This window comes from Sinohyriopsis cumingii, chromosome 13 (assembly GCF_028554795.1).
Source record: "Sinohyriopsis cumingii isolate HCF-2022 chromosome 13, ASM2855479v2, whole genome shotgun sequence".
Lineage (NCBI taxonomy): Eukaryota > Metazoa > Mollusca > Bivalvia > Unionida > Unionidae > Sinohyriopsis > Sinohyriopsis cumingii.
The window spans coordinates 58,181,830-58,202,931 of NC_142973.1; the positions used below are offsets into that span (position 1 = coordinate 58,181,830).

Genomic DNA, 21,102 nt, shown 5'->3' on the forward strand with positions numbered 1-21,102 from the left:
ATTTTGTCTTGGCTAGTATTGACCATATATATTCATTTAAATGTATAGGTTAGTATATCTTCGTTGACACAACGCTTTGCACTAATGTAGGTCAGTACGACCTGTATTTATTGCTTTCTCACTTACGTTTGTTACAAGTCTACCATCGGACACAGAATAGTGCAACTTAATGCTACAATACAGTCATTTGTGTTTAACATCATTCTGCCAAAAGTATCTCACTTTGATCCATATATCACGCATCATTCAGTTTCCTTGCATGTATAAACATCTATAGCTGGACTTCGGGAATCTTAGTGGAATCTTGCTTAATGTATCTCTTGTATTGCTATATAAAGCGTCATCATTATACAAGGACTAGAGCTTGACATGCTGACAATGGCAGTTTCTTCTTCACCCTCATTATGAATGTTTCATTCTTTTCAGACTTTTCTTTGTTTACCGACCGCTCCGGTGGCCTTGTGGTTAGATCATCCACCTCGTATACGAGAGGTCGCGGGTTCAAACCCCGGCCTAGTCATGCCAAAAGACTTATACAAATGATGCAAATAGCTACCTCTCTAAGCTCTCTGTATTAAGAGGTTAGTGTCAGGACTGGTCTGCCTGGAGTCAGGATAATGTAACTGGGTGGGACATTATGCTACATGTCAGCGGCATGATGCCCCCCTGCTAAACATCACCAAGGACTGCCACACTGCAGACATCGTAGCGATGTGACTGAAAAAGTTGTTAAAAATCATGCACACATACTTTGTTTACCTATACGAACATGTTGCCTCTTCTAGAAACACTTAATTTAACTCATCACACGATTTCCTTTTATACCAGCAGGAGATTTTTTTATTTTCCATTATCTAAATAGATGTATAAATGTAGCGCATTCTTTGTTAAATATATTTGTCATGAGCTTCGTTTCTTTCTAATCGCTTCTACCTCCTTCCCAAACGGTGGTCTTGCTTAACTTGGAAACGTTCCAGTAACAGACTTCACATGTCATTTTCGCGTGGTGCACGTAGAGGTAGAGGGAGGTACCTGTGACTCGTTCACGCACATTATTCGTTACAAAGCAAAAGCTGACATTCGCCTTTGGTTTTGTGTGTGTGTGTGGCGGCTCCATGGGCAAAAAGTGTAAATCGTCGATAAGTGTCTTCAGAGATCTCCTAAGACCTCAGATCAAAGGTGAGAGAGTAGGAGAATCAGTCAGGGATATGTCGTGGAATCACGTTCCCGCATGTTTTTCGTGGCACATAAAAATTTCGCACGCACCATGGACTCGCCACAGTTATGCGGTAGAGCTGGCTGCCGTCGACAAACAGCATGCGCTGGTGCCACGAACTGATGCTGCGGGAAGGAAAAGCTGTAATGAACTTCGTCCGTTTGACACATTTACATCATAGATTTCGTTTAAAGCATAACGTCCCAACGCTACTACAGCTTTCATGCACACATTTATTTTGCTCAGTGCGGAACAGCGTTCCAACACAGCCATAATGTACGCTAGGTACAACTCATAACTTTGTTGGAAATGTATCGAATTCCATTTGCGCCGTGCCAGAACTGCATGACAAACAGTACACAGTGGAAGTACCAAGATATGTTGTCTGAATATTCTGTACATCTAAGACAATGTAACACACATTGCGAATAATGGCAGCAGCACGGTGGCGTACGTTTTATTTCTGAGAGTTGTTTCCCTTTATGTTCAAATCTGGTATTGGTGACTTAGAAGAATCTTTCCGTTTGACAGATATATTGTAACATGAAAGTTGTGGGTGCATTAAATATTTGTAATAAAGATCACAATACAAGGAATTATGTCAGTGATTGTAACGTTAGAAACAGCACTAAGGACGGTTATGACGCTACGAATGATATTAATCGTCATTTCTTCCACTGAAAGACAAATTGGGAAACTGAACAGAAATTTATTGAATGTGATTAAAGGATAACCAGTTTAATGTAAATATCAACGATTGTGTAAAAACAGTTCGGGTCTTTATATAAGGGAATTTGTGTTGAAATTTAGCAGCCGAAGCCCAGGTTAAATTGCAGAGGATACAGCACACATCGTGGGATCAAGACTGTGATTATGATGAACAAAATAAATTTCAAATCTTTGAGAAATGATAGATTTACAAAACAAGCTAGACGTCTAGATGCATACGTTCAAGGTAGAAACTCATTTAAAATATTTGATTAATTGAAAAGAAGTCATTACATAAAACTTGAATGAGTAATACACGTGTGCTGTCAAGAAATGACGTTCATATCCGGGCAAGTGTTAAAGAGACACTAATATACCATGCAGGAGCTGGATAGAATATTTAAACTCTGTAAAAATGTCTAATAGAGCTAAACATATGGGCCACGATGAGAAATTTGAATGACAATTTTGAATTAAATCAACCATTGTGCAACATATTTATATAATTTTGAGAAAATAAATGCTTGTATTGATGAACAGAAAGCAATAATGTAATAGATGAGTCTGATGCTGGCTTTTGAAACCAATACAGTACTTGTGATAACATATTCAGTTTGCATGCAGTTATTCAGAAGTAGATATGACACTCTAGTGGCAGGTTTAACTGTTTAAGTTTTGTCTAAAGCTTTCAGTAAGGTACAACATATTTAGCTATGGTATTCTCTTGTAAGAAAGGTATTAATATAAATAAGGTTTGATGTTTTAAGGCTGATTTTAAATGGCCTGCCAGAGCTTGAGCAGCTATATAGTCGTTGCTTTTCAGTTTTTTGCTGCGGCTCTCGGCTTCAAGACAACATTTTGGGGCCCCGAGTGGCCGAGTGGTCTAAAGCGCTCTTCGTTACGGATCACTGCCATCTCACCTCTGTCTGCGGCGGTTCGAGTCTCGGATTCAGCCAATGTGGGTATGTGAGAAAGCTTGCCAGTAGCTTCTCGTGGGTCGGTGGTTCTTTCCGGTGTTTTCCCGGGTTCTTCCTCCACCATTAATACTGGCCGCCATGTATAGCCGATCGTGTGCTGAAAAATGGCGTTAAACCCCACAACAACAACAACAAGACAACATTTTTCAGTGGCCCATGGTGTCAAAAAGGTTGAACAGTACTGTTTTAAAGAATCTGTAACGTTATTCTTGGAGTGCTGTGCACAAATACTAAAAATAGACCAATCAGATATTACTTTCACTGTGGGGAGACGACAATGATGAATTCTAAGCTCTAGTTTGTTTCCTTTTTTAATTTCTAATTGAGATACGAAGCAACAAACAACGGGTATTGCCATCACATAATATTAGCAGAGATCTTTGCCTTATTGTATGCAGATAATGTAGTTAATTAAAATAAATCTGTACCGTGACTACAACAAGAAATAAATGCTATATATGAATTTTGTAATGTAGCAAAAATGTTAAGAAAAATTATAAGCGCTGATATTTTTATAATAAATTGGCTTCTTAATCTTCGAAGTATCTAGCAGCTTTGGTATCAAACGGTTCGGAAATATGGATGTTTGGATATCCGCTAGTAATGTAAGCAATTCAGCAAATATATTTGAAAAGATATCTTAACGTACCATGTAATATGAAGTATTACGCAAGCCTCGGTGAATATGGGCGATACCTTTTGAGTACAACTTTTATATTCAGATGCGTAAATTAATGGACAGCATATGTTGAAAGTAGATCTCCTTTTCACTGTTATATTACGCCATATGTATTGGCTGATACAGACAAGCGCCAGTAAAGCTTAAAAGCACCAATTTTCTAGCTATGTTCATACGGCATTTCTTTGATTCAGTAGTATAGATCACATCATGTAAGAGAACCAATTCTGCGAAAATGGACACTATAGCCAGCAGAGGTCTTCAAGGGAAATGAGAGAATATTTATCATTGGATCCGCCTTTAATTTTCAGAAAGGAAACACTGTGCAATCACTGAAAGAGAAATAAACATTAGAAGTAAAAAAAATATCAAAGTTTGACAACACTTTGGTTAAAAAATATCAGATGCGTAAACGACAAGTGTTATATTTTATGTATACGAATCCAGATGGAAAAATCTCGACGAGATGTTTTATATCAAAGCGCTATTGCCTAAATATTTAAAATTGAATGTCCAGCCAGAAAATAAGTCTTATTAAATTGGTTTCAACGGGGTTTTCGTGTTTATTTTCGCTTTTATACAGCTGGTAAAATTTATATACGTGAACACTAAACCAGTATATTTTTCGGTGACGCATTGTATATTACTCTGTATTTAAAAGTATATGAATCTGCATTTGATATATTTTATGTTATGAACCAGAGACATAAGTTACTGAATAAACTTTATGTTCTGTTCTGTTCTGTTATGATGATAGGACTTGCGGAAATGGATAAAGATAACGATGTCGGGATCTTATGGTATACCATTAGGCACAATCTATGTCTGTAAAATAAATCCAGCTATCGCCATATCAAAGGTAGTTGGACCAAAGCCAGTTATCAAATATATTTTGCTGTAAACCTGGTGCCATTGTGTTGTACATGCTCGAATGAGCTTATTTAGTATAACAGCATATGTTTCTTCTGCCGTCCAGGGAAATGGCTGTACATCATAACCGTTGCTTGATTCAAATACCAACCTGCTCATTTTTTTGGATAATTCCATCGGTAGATGTTTGCCCTGGTACCATTATTCATCCCGGAAGCATTGTGCTGATCATCAACATTAAATTTGTTTACACATGTTATGTTCTGGCAATAACATGATACACGAGGTTTCAACAGGTAATAGGTGCCAGGAACGTGCATTAAGAATAACCCAACTGCCTTCTTCCAGTTGAACACGTTTTCATGTGGTTCTTTCTGTCGTTCAGACAATCGGTAACATGACAAAGTGGCATGACCAATTTATATTCCATATTTGTCGACTTATTTACTTGCCCAGTCATAGCGACATGGGTGGAGGCAGCAAAAGATCTACAAAACGTAAAACTATATGTCTACCCAATAACAAAGGAAAATAAATTGTACTATTTTTTTTTCTTCTGTTGGCCCGTTCGTCGCTACCGAAACATTTTTATTTTCATGGTACCTAATGGGAATGTTGTAGTGAATACTAATAACGTACAGTCATTCGATTATGTACGGATGTGAGAATGTACGGTGCATCTTCTGTCCACTTTCAAGTAGATCAGATAATGTATGTGGGGTTCCTCTTGAACGGTCGCATTCCTCGTATGCATCATCATGGTTATATACGCTGCGAATAGTCTGCGAAAGAGCATTATGTAAATAGCCATCACTCAAACATAGATAAATGGTGACTTTGGTGATGCTTTGTGGGCTTGATGGCATTTTCAGTACAAAATAGACTATACATGGCGGCCAGTATATCAGGTGATAGAAAACCCCAGGACAACTTAGCGAAGAACCACCGACCAAAGGGAAGCTACTGGCAAGCTTTCTCACAGACCCACTTCGGCACATAATACATGCATAACATTTCTCACATATCCACCTAGGCACATGATACATCTATAGTTTTTATCACATACCCACTTTGATGCATGGTACATGTATAACTTTAATCGACGATGAAGGGGATGCTTGTTAACACGTACGTCCGGCCTCCCCCCCCCCTCTCTCTCTCCCTTGTTTTCCTCATCGCAGTTTTTTCCTCGCCTATCTCCTCAGGAGATATTTTGTCTTCGGCAGATTCTTTCAAAAATATCCATAGAAAAGATAATGATCATTTAATTTCGCATCACTCATTTCTAGTATATATATATATATATATATATATATATATATATATATATATATATATATATATATATATATATATGATTATCATATTTTTAAATGGTAACACTAGTATACATTATAGTATTAAAGGAATTTCACTTTCACGACGTAAAACAAAATAACGTCTAGCAGCTTTCATTTCAACAACTATGGCTCATTATTCATTTGGGAACAAAGCTGGTTAAACTGTTTTCCAATCGTTTATGACGTATTTCAGCCTGTTCTATTCGTATTATAGTACATTCCTCTCCTAACTCGTGTGTTGCTTTTTAACCTCCATATTGTTTTAAATATAAATTATTCCTTTACATTTCCAGTTCTTTCATATTTTGTGTTGATTTATCGTTTCGCTCTCAACAGACAAGCTGTTTTGAAGGGAAACAAAAATCATATTAAAATCATATCTCCGCTGTCCTACGTGAAAATCTGACAGCGACCGCTTAGGGGTTTATGTTCTGATGACCTATGTTATTACCATAATGGCTAATTTTATCAGTTAATAAGATGAATTCGTATGTGATCGCGTTAGGGAGACGACCGAGCTGTGTGGATGAAGAGCATCAATGTGTGTGTGCCGAACGATTGCATTCACATTAAGATTTTTGAAAGCCGCATTTCATTTCGCTATTGTAGTTCTCTCGTCGAGGTTAAAAAGGGCATAATTACATTTCACTCCTTTCCCTTTGTGCCCGATACGATTAATACGTGACACCTCATATACGAACCCTTCATACACTAGTGGTAGTTTTTACAACACATTTGGTTGCGAGCTTCCCAATGCTAACATTTCTATATGATATGAACAGGCGATACAGTATATCGCAACAACTATCATCATTCCTTGATTCTTTTTGTGTGTGTCAAAGCACTTGCAAAACAACTTTGCTCGCCGGCGTCTTCAGCTATTGTTATTGCATTCTACAACCACCTGGAGACAACTTCAGCAAAACGTAGTACTCGAAACAACATATTCCGCAAACTGGCTGGCTCAACCTGGGGCGCTAGTGCTCAGACAATCAAGCATCAGCATTGGCCCTCTGTTATTCGACAGCCGAGAATTGCGCTCCTGTCTGGGCTCGATCGTCGCACACTAAGTTAATGGATGCCCAGCTCAACACAACAATGCGCATAATCTGGAACACTATGTCCTACTCCTTTACCATGGCTGCTAGTACTCAACAATATTTTTCCTCCACATCTGTGTCGCCAGGCAGCAACCACAAAAGAGTTGGTTAAGGTCTATGCCAGTGAGAAACTTCCACTGTACATGGACATCGCCTCACATCCAGCAGTCCGTTTGACTTAGAGACGCCCAATCTGGTTATGTCCGTTTCCGGACGATGTGACAGCTATTTCGACATGGAGTGTTGAGTGGTCATCAACATATGGTGTAAACCACTCCCTCGTAGCTGAGCTATCTGTCTGCTCTCCTGGCTTCAACCTACCACGTCATCTGTGAACCACATTGAACCGCCTTCGGACAGGATAGGATCGTTATGCAGTCAACCTTGTCCGATGAGGCCAGGCCGCTAACTCTTCCTGTTGCTGTGGAGCTCTTCAGACCATGTCATACATTGTGAACAACTGTCCACTGACAAAGTTCCCCGGTGGACTGCAGGCTCTGCACGTTGCTGATGATATTGTTAAATAGATGAGCACGCACTGCACACGATTACAATATAATTGTTATTACCCATCCTATCTACCTCAGCCTCATCATTCTTATTTTACTTTTTGCATTAATAATGATTGTACGCTACAAGAATTTGTTTCTTTGTCGTCTGTCAGCTTTTCTTCTTAAACCGATCAACTTATTTGTTGACAAATGAATATGAGATCATGGAATGACCATCTTTCCTTTCCTTTTTTGCTCTGTAGGTCCTGCATTTGTAGTAAGTTTAAGAAATAGCAGGCTCCTTGACGCGCCTTGGCCCTCGTCCTAAATGGTCTGCATATTTGAAGTATTAAGCCATGAGCTAGCTACCAATACTATTGCTAACATTGACTGAAGCGACTACTTGCTTTGTTGCGTAAATTCCACAACGAATTACAACCATGGCTACATATCCTATGTCCTACTGCGAAAAGAGAATCTACAGGAGGAACATGTTTCCCCTTATATTTGTTATCAGTTCTGGCAGAGACTTCGCAGGGTGCTGGCGAGCCCACATCGCTGGTTCATTGCCCTGTTGACTAAAGTTGATCTGGGATACTGGTGAAACTCTAAACCGGTTACAAACGAATTTCCCTTCTTGTTGGAGGAAACAGCATCGATTAACCAAAAATGAGACGGTTAGTACCTGCAATACCTGTGTGCACCACGCGAAAATGAATACTAAACGTGTGTGTGTATATATATATATATATATATATATATATATATATATATATATATATATATATATATATATATATATATATATATATATCACTGTACTCTAGCAACCAAAAGGGTGCGTTACCGTTTCCTGCCCACACCAGACCAGGTGAGTCTCTAGGCGTGTTATTTTACTTCATTTTCTTCGCGATGATGTTATCTTTCATGTGTTGATGTGCCGTTAAGCTCGCAGCAGGCAAGCAGACAAACCATTCCAAATTCGATTATCACTACTTAATATTTGAAAGCGTTACCTCTAGTATTAGTCAGAAGTGTGGTTTGAAATCAAGTGGATCCGGCATTATATCACAACCTATGCTGAAGACATATTTACATTTAATTGCTGTCAATTATTTTTAATCTAATAATTTTTCCTCACGTCTTCAGGAATTTGTTGCTTCAGTGTGATCAATATGATAAGTTATATCACGGATTTACGTATTGGCATTTTTGTAAAAGAAAACAGGCCGATCATGTAAACCAATGAAAACATTATCTCCATATATTGTTCCTAATAAACTTGTTTAGACGTATTGCTTCTCCAGTCAAAACTATTCATATATACAGATAAAAAGTCAGATCCAAAATAGATACAAAAAGACAAAAATTAATTAATACTTAGTATAATTTGCCAATTAAGGATTTAACAGTACTCACATTTTGTATACAGGGATTTTTCCGCCGCACTCTTAAGAGGAATACGACGTACAAATGCATGAAATATGGCAAGTGTGATGTGGTTAGCAGACGACGAAGTTCATGTTCCTACTGTAGATTCAAGAAATGCACTGACCTTGGGATGTCAAAAACAGGTGTGTAACGTTTGTCCCCTTTATTTATACATTGCATCCAATGTGTGACGTATATGGTGCCAGGCTCAATGTAAAACAAATAGAGGATCCTTGCAGGTTATATACAACAGGGGTAAAGAATTCAAAGCAGGCATTGGGTTGTCCCCATTAAAATGACATTTCTCATTGTATGTAAAGAAAAAAGAATTATTTTGAACGTAAACGAAATTAGTTTTGGTCCTTTAATCATTTGTTTGTAACCTTTGAAAATATTTTCTAAAAATGAAGATGCTTTTGTTCGGGTTTTGTGGGCTCTGATATATGCATGTGAACTATCAGGCATAATGTATAACTCTTCAATTGTCGTGAATATTTTACAAGATATAGCTTCTTATAACGACTATTAGCGGCACCAAATCATCACATTTAGAAATTCTTTTTCGAAACAATAACTAATTGAGAATAACTAATTGATTCTGATCTTATAATCATTTTTTGGCTTTCAAACAACAAGTGATTATTACAAAATAATTTTACCCGGATAGGGCTTTTCTTATCATCTTTACAATAGTATTATTCTACACCGTTACACATACATCTTTGAACCAGTTGAATATATTCATGTTGCCTTAATAGCTTTTATTCAATATCCAGTACCCGGGACCTTCGGATACTGCGGATATCGATGAGTTTAGTGTTAATGCTGAATGATCTTTTTTTATAGCCCGGAATAATAGATCCGTCAATATAATTTGAAAACACGTCCTCGGGATTAAAAATGTCATGTCTACTTTGTTTCAAATGATTTGCTTATCGCCAGGTAAATATTGTACTCTTATGATTCACAGCTGTCCATGGAGCCAGTAAGTCAGGTTGATACTTGGTGCCCTGGACTGCTGCCCCGGTCATGGAGTGTTTATCATGCAGGATATTATAAGAGTCAGGCTCCATGTCCTGGACAACTTTCCAGTCACCATAAGTAATAATATAATTACTGCCAAAATTAATAATATCCTCTTTCAGATTCCTAAAAGCAAAGCTCATTATTAATAACATGCCTATATAGATTCACTAGAGTAAATCTCAGTCCATCCACTGATATATCTAAAAGATTTTATCTGCCCTGTTTATCACAACCGTTTGTATTAATACATAATTCTAAATTATTTCTAAATAAGATAGCAACACCTGCATTATTGGCATATAAATGGCTAAAATACACTTATTCAGCATCCCAGTGTTTTCCAATCTCTGCTGTACTGTGTGTCTCCTATAGACATATAATTATTGCATTCTTTTGTTTTAACCAGCAGAAAAAAATCTCTTTCATTTAAAGTGGAACTGTGTAGACCCCTAACATTTTAACATGGATCCCCATTATTGGTTTGCTTTTAGTAGAACTATCCTAGAGCTTAAATAACTATGTATTACACAACCAATACCGTAAACATCACTCACATACACCTTGGAATACACTTTCATACGCTTAACCACTATAAATTTAAAAAGTGATTATTGTAGTACAATGTCATGCACCACTGGGTATATGTGTGATGTGGTGTAAAATAGACACACGAGGTCTGTTCTACAGAAGGGTGATGGTATAAAGTGTTTACATCAATACATTATAACTATAAATCATCTCACAGAAAGTCACCACTTTTGCATATTTTCTTCCTTTACCCTAAATTGTAAAGCTATCACACACACACAGATATATATATATATATATATATATATATATATATATATATATATATATATATATATATATATATATATATATATATATGCATGCATGCAAATATACATACATACATACATACATACATACCACACGAAGGTCTTTTACTCAGTGTTCAGGATGTAAGCGATTTAAGTACCATTATGACAGAAGTCAAAAATAAGATATTAGATCATATGAATTTCTTACCCATTGCAGGCTGTATCGCTCTATTCAAGTCAGAATATATATTGGCGAGAATAACATTTTTTTATATCTTTTGATAGAAAGTATTATACTTTCAGTTGTGTTTAAAATCACTACGTCAAATATTTCACTTCTGGAGTGGAATTGATTGTTTTATAGATGTCGTCAAAGAAGTCATATTTGTACCGTTTGCCAGCTTTTGTTTTGGGTACATACGGCAGTTGTAACACCAGGTAGATTCATTATTTGGATGAATAAACAATTTTTTTAAGAGTCCGATCTTTTGAGGAGTGACATCTTCCACTATTCTTATAGTATAATTACGTTTCAAATCCCTTCTCTTCCTAATAGTATTGACTTTGGATTCTCGATTCCAAAATTTTACAATTAATTGTTTTGGAGCTCCACTATTCCCAGCGATGCTATGTATTGCAATAGTAGCGATTTCATCTGCTTCTTGGCCTTTTACATTCCTCACCATCTCTGCGAACTTAACTCTGAACATTTCGTTTTGTGAGTCAGGCAAGTTGAAGACTTTGATGGGGTTTGTTTTCGTGAGTTATATTCATTGTGATTTGCAATCGTGATGGCTTCTTTGGATAATGCAATCTTGATGGCTTCCTTGGATGTTGCAATCTTGATGGTTTCCTTGGAGCGATCTCCCGCATTTGCAGTTTCTTCCATTATCTTCTCATTTTCTTTCCTTGAGTTGTTTAATTCCTGTCGTAAGCGGTTGATTTCAAAGTTCACTGCCTGTATGTTGTTTCTTCCAATTCTTCTGTTTCTTTATAATTTGTAATTTCACGTCTTCTATTAGTTCGACTTTAAATTTATTGAGCAGAAGGGATGCTACGTCCGTTACCGCGTCACGACTATATCGCTCGGTTCAGTATAGATTTTCAACTGGTAAAATATTCCAAATTATTCGCCGTATAATAAGATATATGTAGAAACTAAATACCGCTCCAGAGGCAACGACGTGGACACCTGTTACGTATGTCAAAAGATGTGACCTTGAGCACCAGAATATTTACAATGTCAAAGACAAGTCACCACTCAAATAAAGGAATGTGCAGTTTGATGTAGAGACAAGAGTAGTGATGAATAAGTTGTGTCACGTTTTAGAATATCCGTCCTCAGACAGGTCAGAGCGCTGAAACAAAGGGGAAGTAAATCAAATGTGGATTATGATGAAGATGAGAAGTGGATGTTTCAAAACAATAAAAGCCAGTATCTCAAAGAATATTTTTAAATTGCAGTCAATGCATCGCCAGATGCTCCGAAAAAATGAAAACAAACAAATGGCCTCTATGTAATGGAGTGCTGTGAATTCATTTTCATACATATTCACCACAATATACCAAAAGTTAGTGATAAACACGCGGTTTCGATTTTTTTTTATTAACCTCTTACCATCCCAAGTCATGTTCATATGTGGATATATTCAGTTTTTATCAGGATAATGAACGATTTTCATTTATGCATATACATACGAACAACTTTTTTTTGTTGTTTTGTCTTTAGCAACTAGTGTCTAGTATCTATGGTTTAGCGTAGAGTGGTCTGCTATCATTTACATTATGGCATTTTATCTGAACTATAATTTGCACATAAAGGTGAAATGGACTATTACACGCCGTAGAGAGAGCGTAAGAATGAGTATAGGATTGTAAGTGTTTACGTTGGTTTGTAATACAAATATTTGTCATCTTAACATGTATAACATATTCTTAAATTTAGTTCGTGATGAGTGTTTTTGACTTGTAAGAATTTAAATCTCACATCATATCCACTCACTCTGATTAATTTGTTTTAATGACATGATTCCTGTTTTCTTTATTCTCTAATTGATTAGAGTGCTTTTGCTTCCTATTTGTAAGAAAAGAAACTTTAACTTTCTTCCAAAAAAACAAAAAATCTGAGAAAGGAGCAAATGAGAAAATGCTTATATTAGTTTTTTAGTATGAAATATTAAGCCATAAGTTTTATGTATGTGAACGGAGTATTAAATTGTACGAATACATATTTGTCAAAAAAAAAACGGCTTTTAACCCTCATTAGGTAGAATGTATCGGTCTTTTCGAACGCCATTTTGAATCCGGCACCTATTTTCTTAATGCAAAATGGACACACAAAACTGAGGATTAAGCAAAATGCATATATTTTTGTTGTGGAAGCTTAGAGATATAACACCTTAAAAGTAAGCGTCTGTCTGTCGTTAGGTCGTGAAAGTCTTTGATATTACATCTGCTGAGACTAAACATTTGTTCATACTCAGTATTGCAAAATAGACACAGCATATTAAGAATGAAGTAAAATGTGCATCATAGTTTCTAAGGGCTGACGTATTAAAGTATAAGAATTCTACGGGCTGGTTTATTAAAGTGTAAGAATTCTATGGGCTGGTTTATTAAAGTGTAAGAATTCTACGGGCTGGTTTATTAAAGTGTAAGAATTCTACGGGCTGGTTTATTAAAGTGCAAGAATTCTACGGGCTGGTTTATTAAAGTATAAGAATTCTACGGGCTGGTTTATTAAAGTGTAAGAATTCTACGGGCTGGTTTATTAAAGTGTAAGAATTCTACGGGCTGGTTTATTAAAGTGCAAGAATTCTACGGGCTGGCATATTAAAGTGTAAGAGTTTTACGGGCTGGCATATTAAGGTGCAAGAATTCTAAGGACTGGTTTATTGAAGTGTAAGCATTCTCAGGGTTGGCGTTTTAAGGTGTAAGAATTCTAAGAGCTGGTGTATTAAGGTGTATGAATTCTAAGGGTGAGTGTATCAAAAGTGTACAAAATTCTAAGGGTTGGTGTATTAAGGTGTAAGAATTTAAGAGCTGGCCTAAGTGTCAGAATGTGGTGATCTCTAAATGCAACTAGTTGTCTGTCATAATGTAAACATTTCCAGTGAAATGTACTTATTATTTGAAACTGTAAGACTTTAATATCTTATTGGATAATACAAAATTGAGACGAAAATATCGATAATTAATCTAAATGCATATATTTGTGTGTGTAGCCGTAATAGACTGTTGTAACACATATTTTAACCATAGTTAGACATTAGCAGTTATTTTCATTTTCTGTTTTAATCTAGGTACGTATTTTATTATCTAATAATACAAAATAGACCTCTATATTTATGTCTCTGCAACAATAACTGTTGTTATCATTTAAGTGACCAAAGTTCAAATTCTAACTTTTAAAATACTTTTCTTGCGGAAAATTGGCTTTATAAAAACAGGACAGTTTTCTTTGTAAACTCTTGATTTATACGTTTAATTGAGGTAAACGTATAACGTGAAAATCAATTTTTGAAAAAAATTGCTAACGTTGCAACATAATCCATCTGTTACATTTTAAATAAGTGAAAACAGTCTGTACCTTTCACCTTACTTAACAGTTACAAATAAGTTACTACGAGACGAAGTCACTGACAACAATGTAACAAAGTCAACAAAGATTTTAGAAGAAAGAACGTTTTGACTCATTTCATCGCGAATACAAAGATCATATTCAGTGGTATTTGGGCAACATTGTTTGTAGTTTCTTCAGCAACAAAGTCTTGCATGCCCTATACAAACGATGAAATTAGAATGTTGGTTCTTGTCATTATCTCTTTTCTTTAGCTCGACAGCGCCGTCGTAGAACACTACCCACATGTCACTAACCAACGTGATGAATCCTCTGGTACAAGTTTAATGTCTTAAATTAAGTAACATAAATAAGCGAAATCAATACGTTTTGTAAAACTTAACAAATAATTGAGTTAAAAAGTGAAAATTTAAAAGGAACTTACAGTATTGTGAATTAATTCCAACATAGTCCTGAACATTTTATCACAAATCCAAAAGAATAGAGTGTTCCGAGTGAATTGAGGTCTTGAATGTGCTGATGCACCAAGATTCCTGAATGTGCTGAAGTGCCAACAGTCATAAAACTCCTTAGAATGAATTAACAATAATGCCAAAATCGTACTTAGTCCAAACACTCATGTGGTCACATTGTAATTCCAATGAATAATTCTAGCAAATGATTCCTCTCAAATTAAATCCAAACACAACGTTAAATACATTTGCATAGTGATATTAGAATAAGAACAATACCTGGTAACTAGGAATTATAACATTTGTTCAAAAAGCTCTTTGTATAAATCTCCGCGAATCTATTTTGACTCTGTCTCGCAATTCATCCATGTGTCTTATTTCACAATACCTGACTTATGTCGAAATACATCCCGCCTGATGTATGTCACAATACTCAACATTCCAATCAGAAAATGACCCCAAACTTGTCAACAGGTTCATTATAAGGCTGAATTTAAAACTGGTCAATACATATTTATAGCTCTTCTAAAAAAAAAAAATATAAAAATTCGGGACCAAAAGTCAAACAAACAACACAGATATACATAACATTTCTAAAAATATTAATATTATAATGTTTGTGTTGCAATATACGTTATTTTATTTTTTTGTCCATTAAGATTTTTCTCATGTTTGAGCTGAGACATTGTACATAAAGTGAATGGACTGCCTTAACATCCTCCATCTGACAATGTAGAAATCAATCAAAATGTTGAGCAGTTCTAAAAATGAGAAAAATAACATGGTCTTTTATATACTCGCTCTCTCTCAGCAACATGACCATAGCGAACATAAACTAGGTTTATACAATGTTGCATCTGCATTTCTAGAATATAGTCAACCTGACTGTGGGAAATTCTACGGTACCTTCCAAGTTCTAAAATTACATTATGAACATAAAACCATACCTCTGTATCTCCGGGTTTTTTTCCAGTTCCAAAAAGTATATGTTATCTGTCATTCAGTGTATTTATCTGTCTCTCCATTCTATTAAAATGTCATAGACAACCTAGATTCCCATACAGCCCCGATACCGAGCCAAATAAAACGTGATATAAAATCCTCATAGACCGCTGCACTGATATGTTAAAGTCTCAGTAGCCCATATCACTTTGCATGTTACTATCGTCTGCATTCTTATTAAAATAAATTTAATATGTTTGAGAGGAAATTTCACAAATTTACATATTTTATGATGAAAGAGAAAGTAAAAGTATTTTGTCGATTTAACTTCACCTACTTGCACAGCGATTTATTTGTATTTCAAGCCAGTCAAAATACAACTATTTATTACTGACGTACTAAATGGTAGAATGTAATATAAAAAACACATGCACAATAACTTTTTGTTTTGTTCATGTTCAATATGATGCCGCTTTGGCGGTCATGCACCTGTAACATTCAAGGGACTAGTGGAACGAGTTCTGTCAGGACTGAATCGGCACATATGGCTGGTATACCTCGAGAACATAATAATATTTGGACGCACGTTCAAAGATGATGTTTGGGCCGATTGCTTTGATTTGCCCTGAAACTCAATCCCCAAAATGTAGCTTGTTCCTGCAAAGACTTAAACTACTTGGGACACATCGTGTCCAAGAAGCAAATACGTGCAGATCTAGAAGAAGTATCCGCCATCGTTAGCTGGAGAAATCCGACCTCGCTGGCCGACCTTTGCATATTCCTATGAACATCTTCATACTATTGCTTATTCATAAAACTCGATGCCTGTATTGTTGACGGCGTACACTAGCATACAGAAAAGGACCGACCTTTTGTCTGGACTTAGAATGTTTAGTTTTCTTTCGACAATTTGAAGAAACGATTAACGACTGTTAGGCATTCCCAGACCCAAGAAAGCCTTTCATTGATCTATTCGCGGTTGTATTCTTCATGGAGTATTTCTAATATTACCTGTATGAAAGGCATTTCTTGATCAGGACGGACCAAAGATAATTGATGTGTTTATGCATTTCAAGAAACCAGAAGGACAACTCGCAATATGGATTGAAATTCGCTGTAGTGTTAGTTTGAGAATTAGCATTTATCCTTGAAGGCTGTATCGCAATGACGACCTACTTTCCAGAGTTTGATGTAAAATACTGAGGCTTTCATAGAGGCATGGCAACCAGGAAGAAAGAAACCAAACTAAGCAACAACGCTCCGGTAACAGACAATGAACAGAGTGTTGCAATTTGATGTCAGTAGCTGCGAAACACGTTCTGTGGCTGCAACAGGTTTGCCAAGATTCAGAAGTCTTACCATTTTTGCAGTAGTGATGAAATGAAAACAAGCAACCGTGGAAAGAAGTCACAAGATGTGACCTGTTAGAAAAGAGTATATGGAGTCAGCTAGAACGACGTACTCTGTAGCATGTGGAAGTTGCAGGACGGGCGAGAAATTCACATCCGACCCATTGTTCCTTGAGAATAGAGAATTTTATGGCATACAATTCGCGCTATGTATGGCACCTCAGAATCAGAAACAAATAAATTTTAGTAAAGATCATGAAAGGTTATTACTAGGTCGAACATCATAAAGAGGTGTGATTTAAGTGCCATAGATGTGAAGCCTGTGTGAAGCGGAAGTAACTAGGACAGAAAACTAGAGTTCTGAATGCAGATGACTTCGTCAGATATTCCGATGAAACTCAGCGCTGCTGATATCATGGGGCCACTTCCGATGACGTTTACATCAAATATGCCTTGAAAGCATGCTACGGTGATCTCAAAGCTGATAGCAGAGAAAGTCATCACAATTTTTGGCATGTCAAGACAGATTCACACGGAGAAAGGTCAGCAGTTAGAGAATGAACTGTCGTAAAATCTGTCGAATCCTTGGAATCGAGGAAACTAGGACCAGTTCACACCCTGTGCAGACTGGTGGCATGGTTGAAAGGATGAACCGAAAGCTAGGGAGCATGCCATCTCTTTTCCTCTTAGAGCGACAAATAGATTAGAACGAGCATCTTAAGTACCTATTTAGAACGTCCTGCTAAGCAGTGCATGGAACGTCAGTTTTTACGACCAGTTTCACTATGATGTGAGACCGCTCCGGTGGTCTAGTGGTTAGAGCGTCCGCCTCAAATGCGGGAGGTCGTGGGTTCTATCCCCAGCCGAGTCATACCAAAGACTTGTAAAAATGGTACCAACAGCTGCATCGCTTGGCGCTCAGCATTAAGAGGTTAGTGTTAGGACTGGTCGGCCTGGTATCAGGATAATGTGACTGGGTGGGACATCATGCTACATGTCTGCGGCATGATACCCCAGTGCTAGACATCACTATAAACTGACACACTGCAGACATCGTAGCGATATGACTGAAAATTGTTAGAGTTAGGTTAAATCTCTCTCTCTCTCTCTCTCTCTCTCTCTCTCTCTCTCTCTCACACACACACACACACACACACACACACTATGATGTGAAGGGAGACTGATCTGCCCTTAGAGGTTATGTTCTTAAACCACCCAATCGGCCTTACAAACAATTTGCACAGGTGTGTTCTGGCATTACAAAAGATGATTAGAAATGTCCCATAGTTTCGCCAGAATATACCTGTAACATGGGGCGAGATAGCACTGTTAGTTTAGAAGTACCCGATGGGAACTACGATGGGAATTATTTCAAAGAAGCCATCTTGTCTGTTTTTTTCTGACAAGCTGAATTAGGTTAACTATAGGGTTATATGTGACTATTAGAGGACGTATCTCGCACTGCACGTTGATCGCTTATAAGGCAACGGGTATGTAATGAAGTCACTGGCCGACAAAGCGATTGGAATATGAGAAATCTTAACGCATTTGTAAAAGTCATTGAAACGCTGATCTTGACGATCCAGTTGGTGTTATCCCTTACCCCATTAACTGCTTTACGGGAATTCTCACTGGGATTGACATGGAGAGTCACGAGCATCAGGTGATGTGCTACCAAGGATAAAGTGCAAATTACCCAAGAAGTTAAATGGTTTCCATACTGGGTTTGTATAATCCGACGAAGTCAATGACACAGAGAACAACATAGTCGGCGACCTTGCGACGAGATGTAAGGAGAAATATGATACGTCCCACTGAACCCTAGATCTGCCACATTCTGGAGTGCTTCATCATATACGGAGGTAAAGGGGTTTTACTCCAACATAAATACCTATCCAAAGATCCTGAAAAGGCAAGACTCGCGACAGTGTGGTCAAGTGATTCGTTGCAATATAATTTAATCGGTTGCTCGATGCATTTGTAAAGCTCATACTTCTGGTATTTGCGGTTCTTTAACTGCATTAAAGAAGTAAAGAAAGATAAGTTTTCGTGTAACTAATAATGACCTGTAATTTAAATTATATAAATTGTTTGATCTCGTCAGAATCCTTTATGTCGACTGACTGACTACTTCGCTTTAATAACGAGACGTGCATACCACGCCAGTAGTTAAGTGGGGCACCCTAGCGACAATGGGAATTAGCATTACAGAGACCCCTGGGCAACTCTAGCGACAATGGAAATTTAACATGGAGAAAAATCGTGGGCAAATCTAGCGACAAGGGGAATTTAACATAGAGTTTGGGTCTGTCTAGGGACAAGGGAAATTAACATGGGGAATAGAGTTTGGGCTTGTCTAGGGACAAGGGGAATTGAACATGGGATTTTTTTTTTTTTAAAAAGTTTTTTTTAAATTTAAATTTAAATTTAAATTTAAAAAAAGGGGTAGGCAATTGAAAGACTATCTCTTTTCGAGAAATATGGCTGGCCCTGAAAAGGGCCTTTGGGTTTTTCTTCTTTTAACTTCTTAACTTCTTCCACCATCCTCTTATTTTGTCCATCAACCCCTTCTTCTTCTTTTCTGTTTCCGGCATCCAGTCCGGGTGGCTCATGGCCCTGAACTTCTCTTGGATTTTCATCCAGTTTGTGTTTAGTTTTTCTAGTTCTTCCTTTTTTTTCTATTTTCTTCTTCTTTTCTTTCCTTTGACCACTTTTCTTTGATCTTCTTGACCTCTTCGGTCAGCACATTCCTCATTATTTCTTCCGCTTTCTTAAGTTTTTCTAACCCCCACTTCGCGAAACAGCAATCTGTCCATTCTACAATGTCTTCTAGAAAGCACCCTGCACTCGTCACATGAACTGTCGCTTCTTTTAACTTACCCACTTTCACATACGGTGGGTTAATTAAACCTCTGATTCTCTTCTCCTCATCCTCTATCATTTCTTTTACAATATTTACGGATAAGTGGAGGCTGGTTACTTGTCTTGAGACCAAGTCTTTTGTCACTGCATACCTCCATTCCTGTTCAACCCTTTCTACTACACTCAATCCATCCACCATACAATACCAACTTCCCATAAGATCGTTGTATAAAGCTGAAGCTGCTGGCATCTTCTTGTTTGCTTATTCCGTAGAATGGGCTCCAATGGCCAACACTGTTAGTTTTATACTGAAAGCGCGGACGTGATGGAAAACATCCCCTAAAAACATAAAATTGATCTTACCTAGATCATGACCAAGCAACGCGCGGACGTGAAGGAAAACATCCCCACTTTTCTCATTTCATATAATATAACCCAAACTATACTCTCCACATACGCTAAGAAACAATAAAGAAACCCATAATCTACTATTCACACAAACTTACTTCAGCATTTACAAACACACAAACACATACACTCTCACTATCAATAAAGAGTCAGTGTTTATATTCACACTACTCTACCTACACTCATTGGCAAATAGATCGTTATTTCTTTTCTAGAGTATTGGGTAGCCCTGAAAAGGGCTGTTTTTTTTTTGAACTTCATGGACACCTGGTTAATGGTGGCACCTTCCAGGCCTGGCGCCACATACACATCTTATCCCCCAGTTACTTTTTACCTTTTGGGGGGAGAGAGCAGAGGCAGGATATGTGGCTTCAGAATCCCAATTTTCGCTCTCTGGGATTCTGAAATTTCTTCTTCTTCTCTCCTTTTCCTCCTCCTCCTCTTCTTTGTATCTTCTCTCTTCCTCTTTGTATCTTCTTTCCTCTTCTTCTTTATATCTTCTCTCCTCCTCTTCTTTGTTTCTTCTTTCCTCCTCCTCTTTTATCCTTCCCTCTTCCACAATGGCTTCCGCGGCCAGTTCATTTAATATGCGCCTGGCATATTCCAGATGCACATGAAGTTCCAACAGTTTCTCCAGTATCGTGTTCATTTTTGGTGTTGATCAATCAACAAGGGTAGTTAGACTGCCGAACGAGTTTCAATTTATACTGAAAGCGCGGACGTGATGGAAAACATCCCCTAAAAACATAAAATTGATCTTACCTAGATCATGACCAAGCAACGCGCGGACGTGAAGGAAAACATCCCCACTTTTCTCATTTCATATAATATAACCCAAACTATACTCTCC

At 37.2% G+C, this 21,102-nt stretch overlaps 1 protein-coding gene across 3 annotated transcripts in view; it reads left to right on the forward strand.

Moving 5' to 3' along the window:
* The window catches only part of LOC149785646 (retinoic acid receptor alpha-like), a 79,229-nt gene that overhangs the window by 19,836 nt on the left and 38,291 nt on the right, over window positions 1-21,102 (forward strand). For all 3 annotated transcript variants that reach the window (XM_089979474.1, XM_089979473.1, XM_089979475.1), the window contains one exon: window positions 8,814-8,955. In XM_089979474.1, coding sequence (XP_089835600.1) covers window positions 8,814-8,955 — 142 coding nt within the window. The remainder of the gene's footprint in view (window positions 1-8,813; window positions 8,956-21,102) is intronic.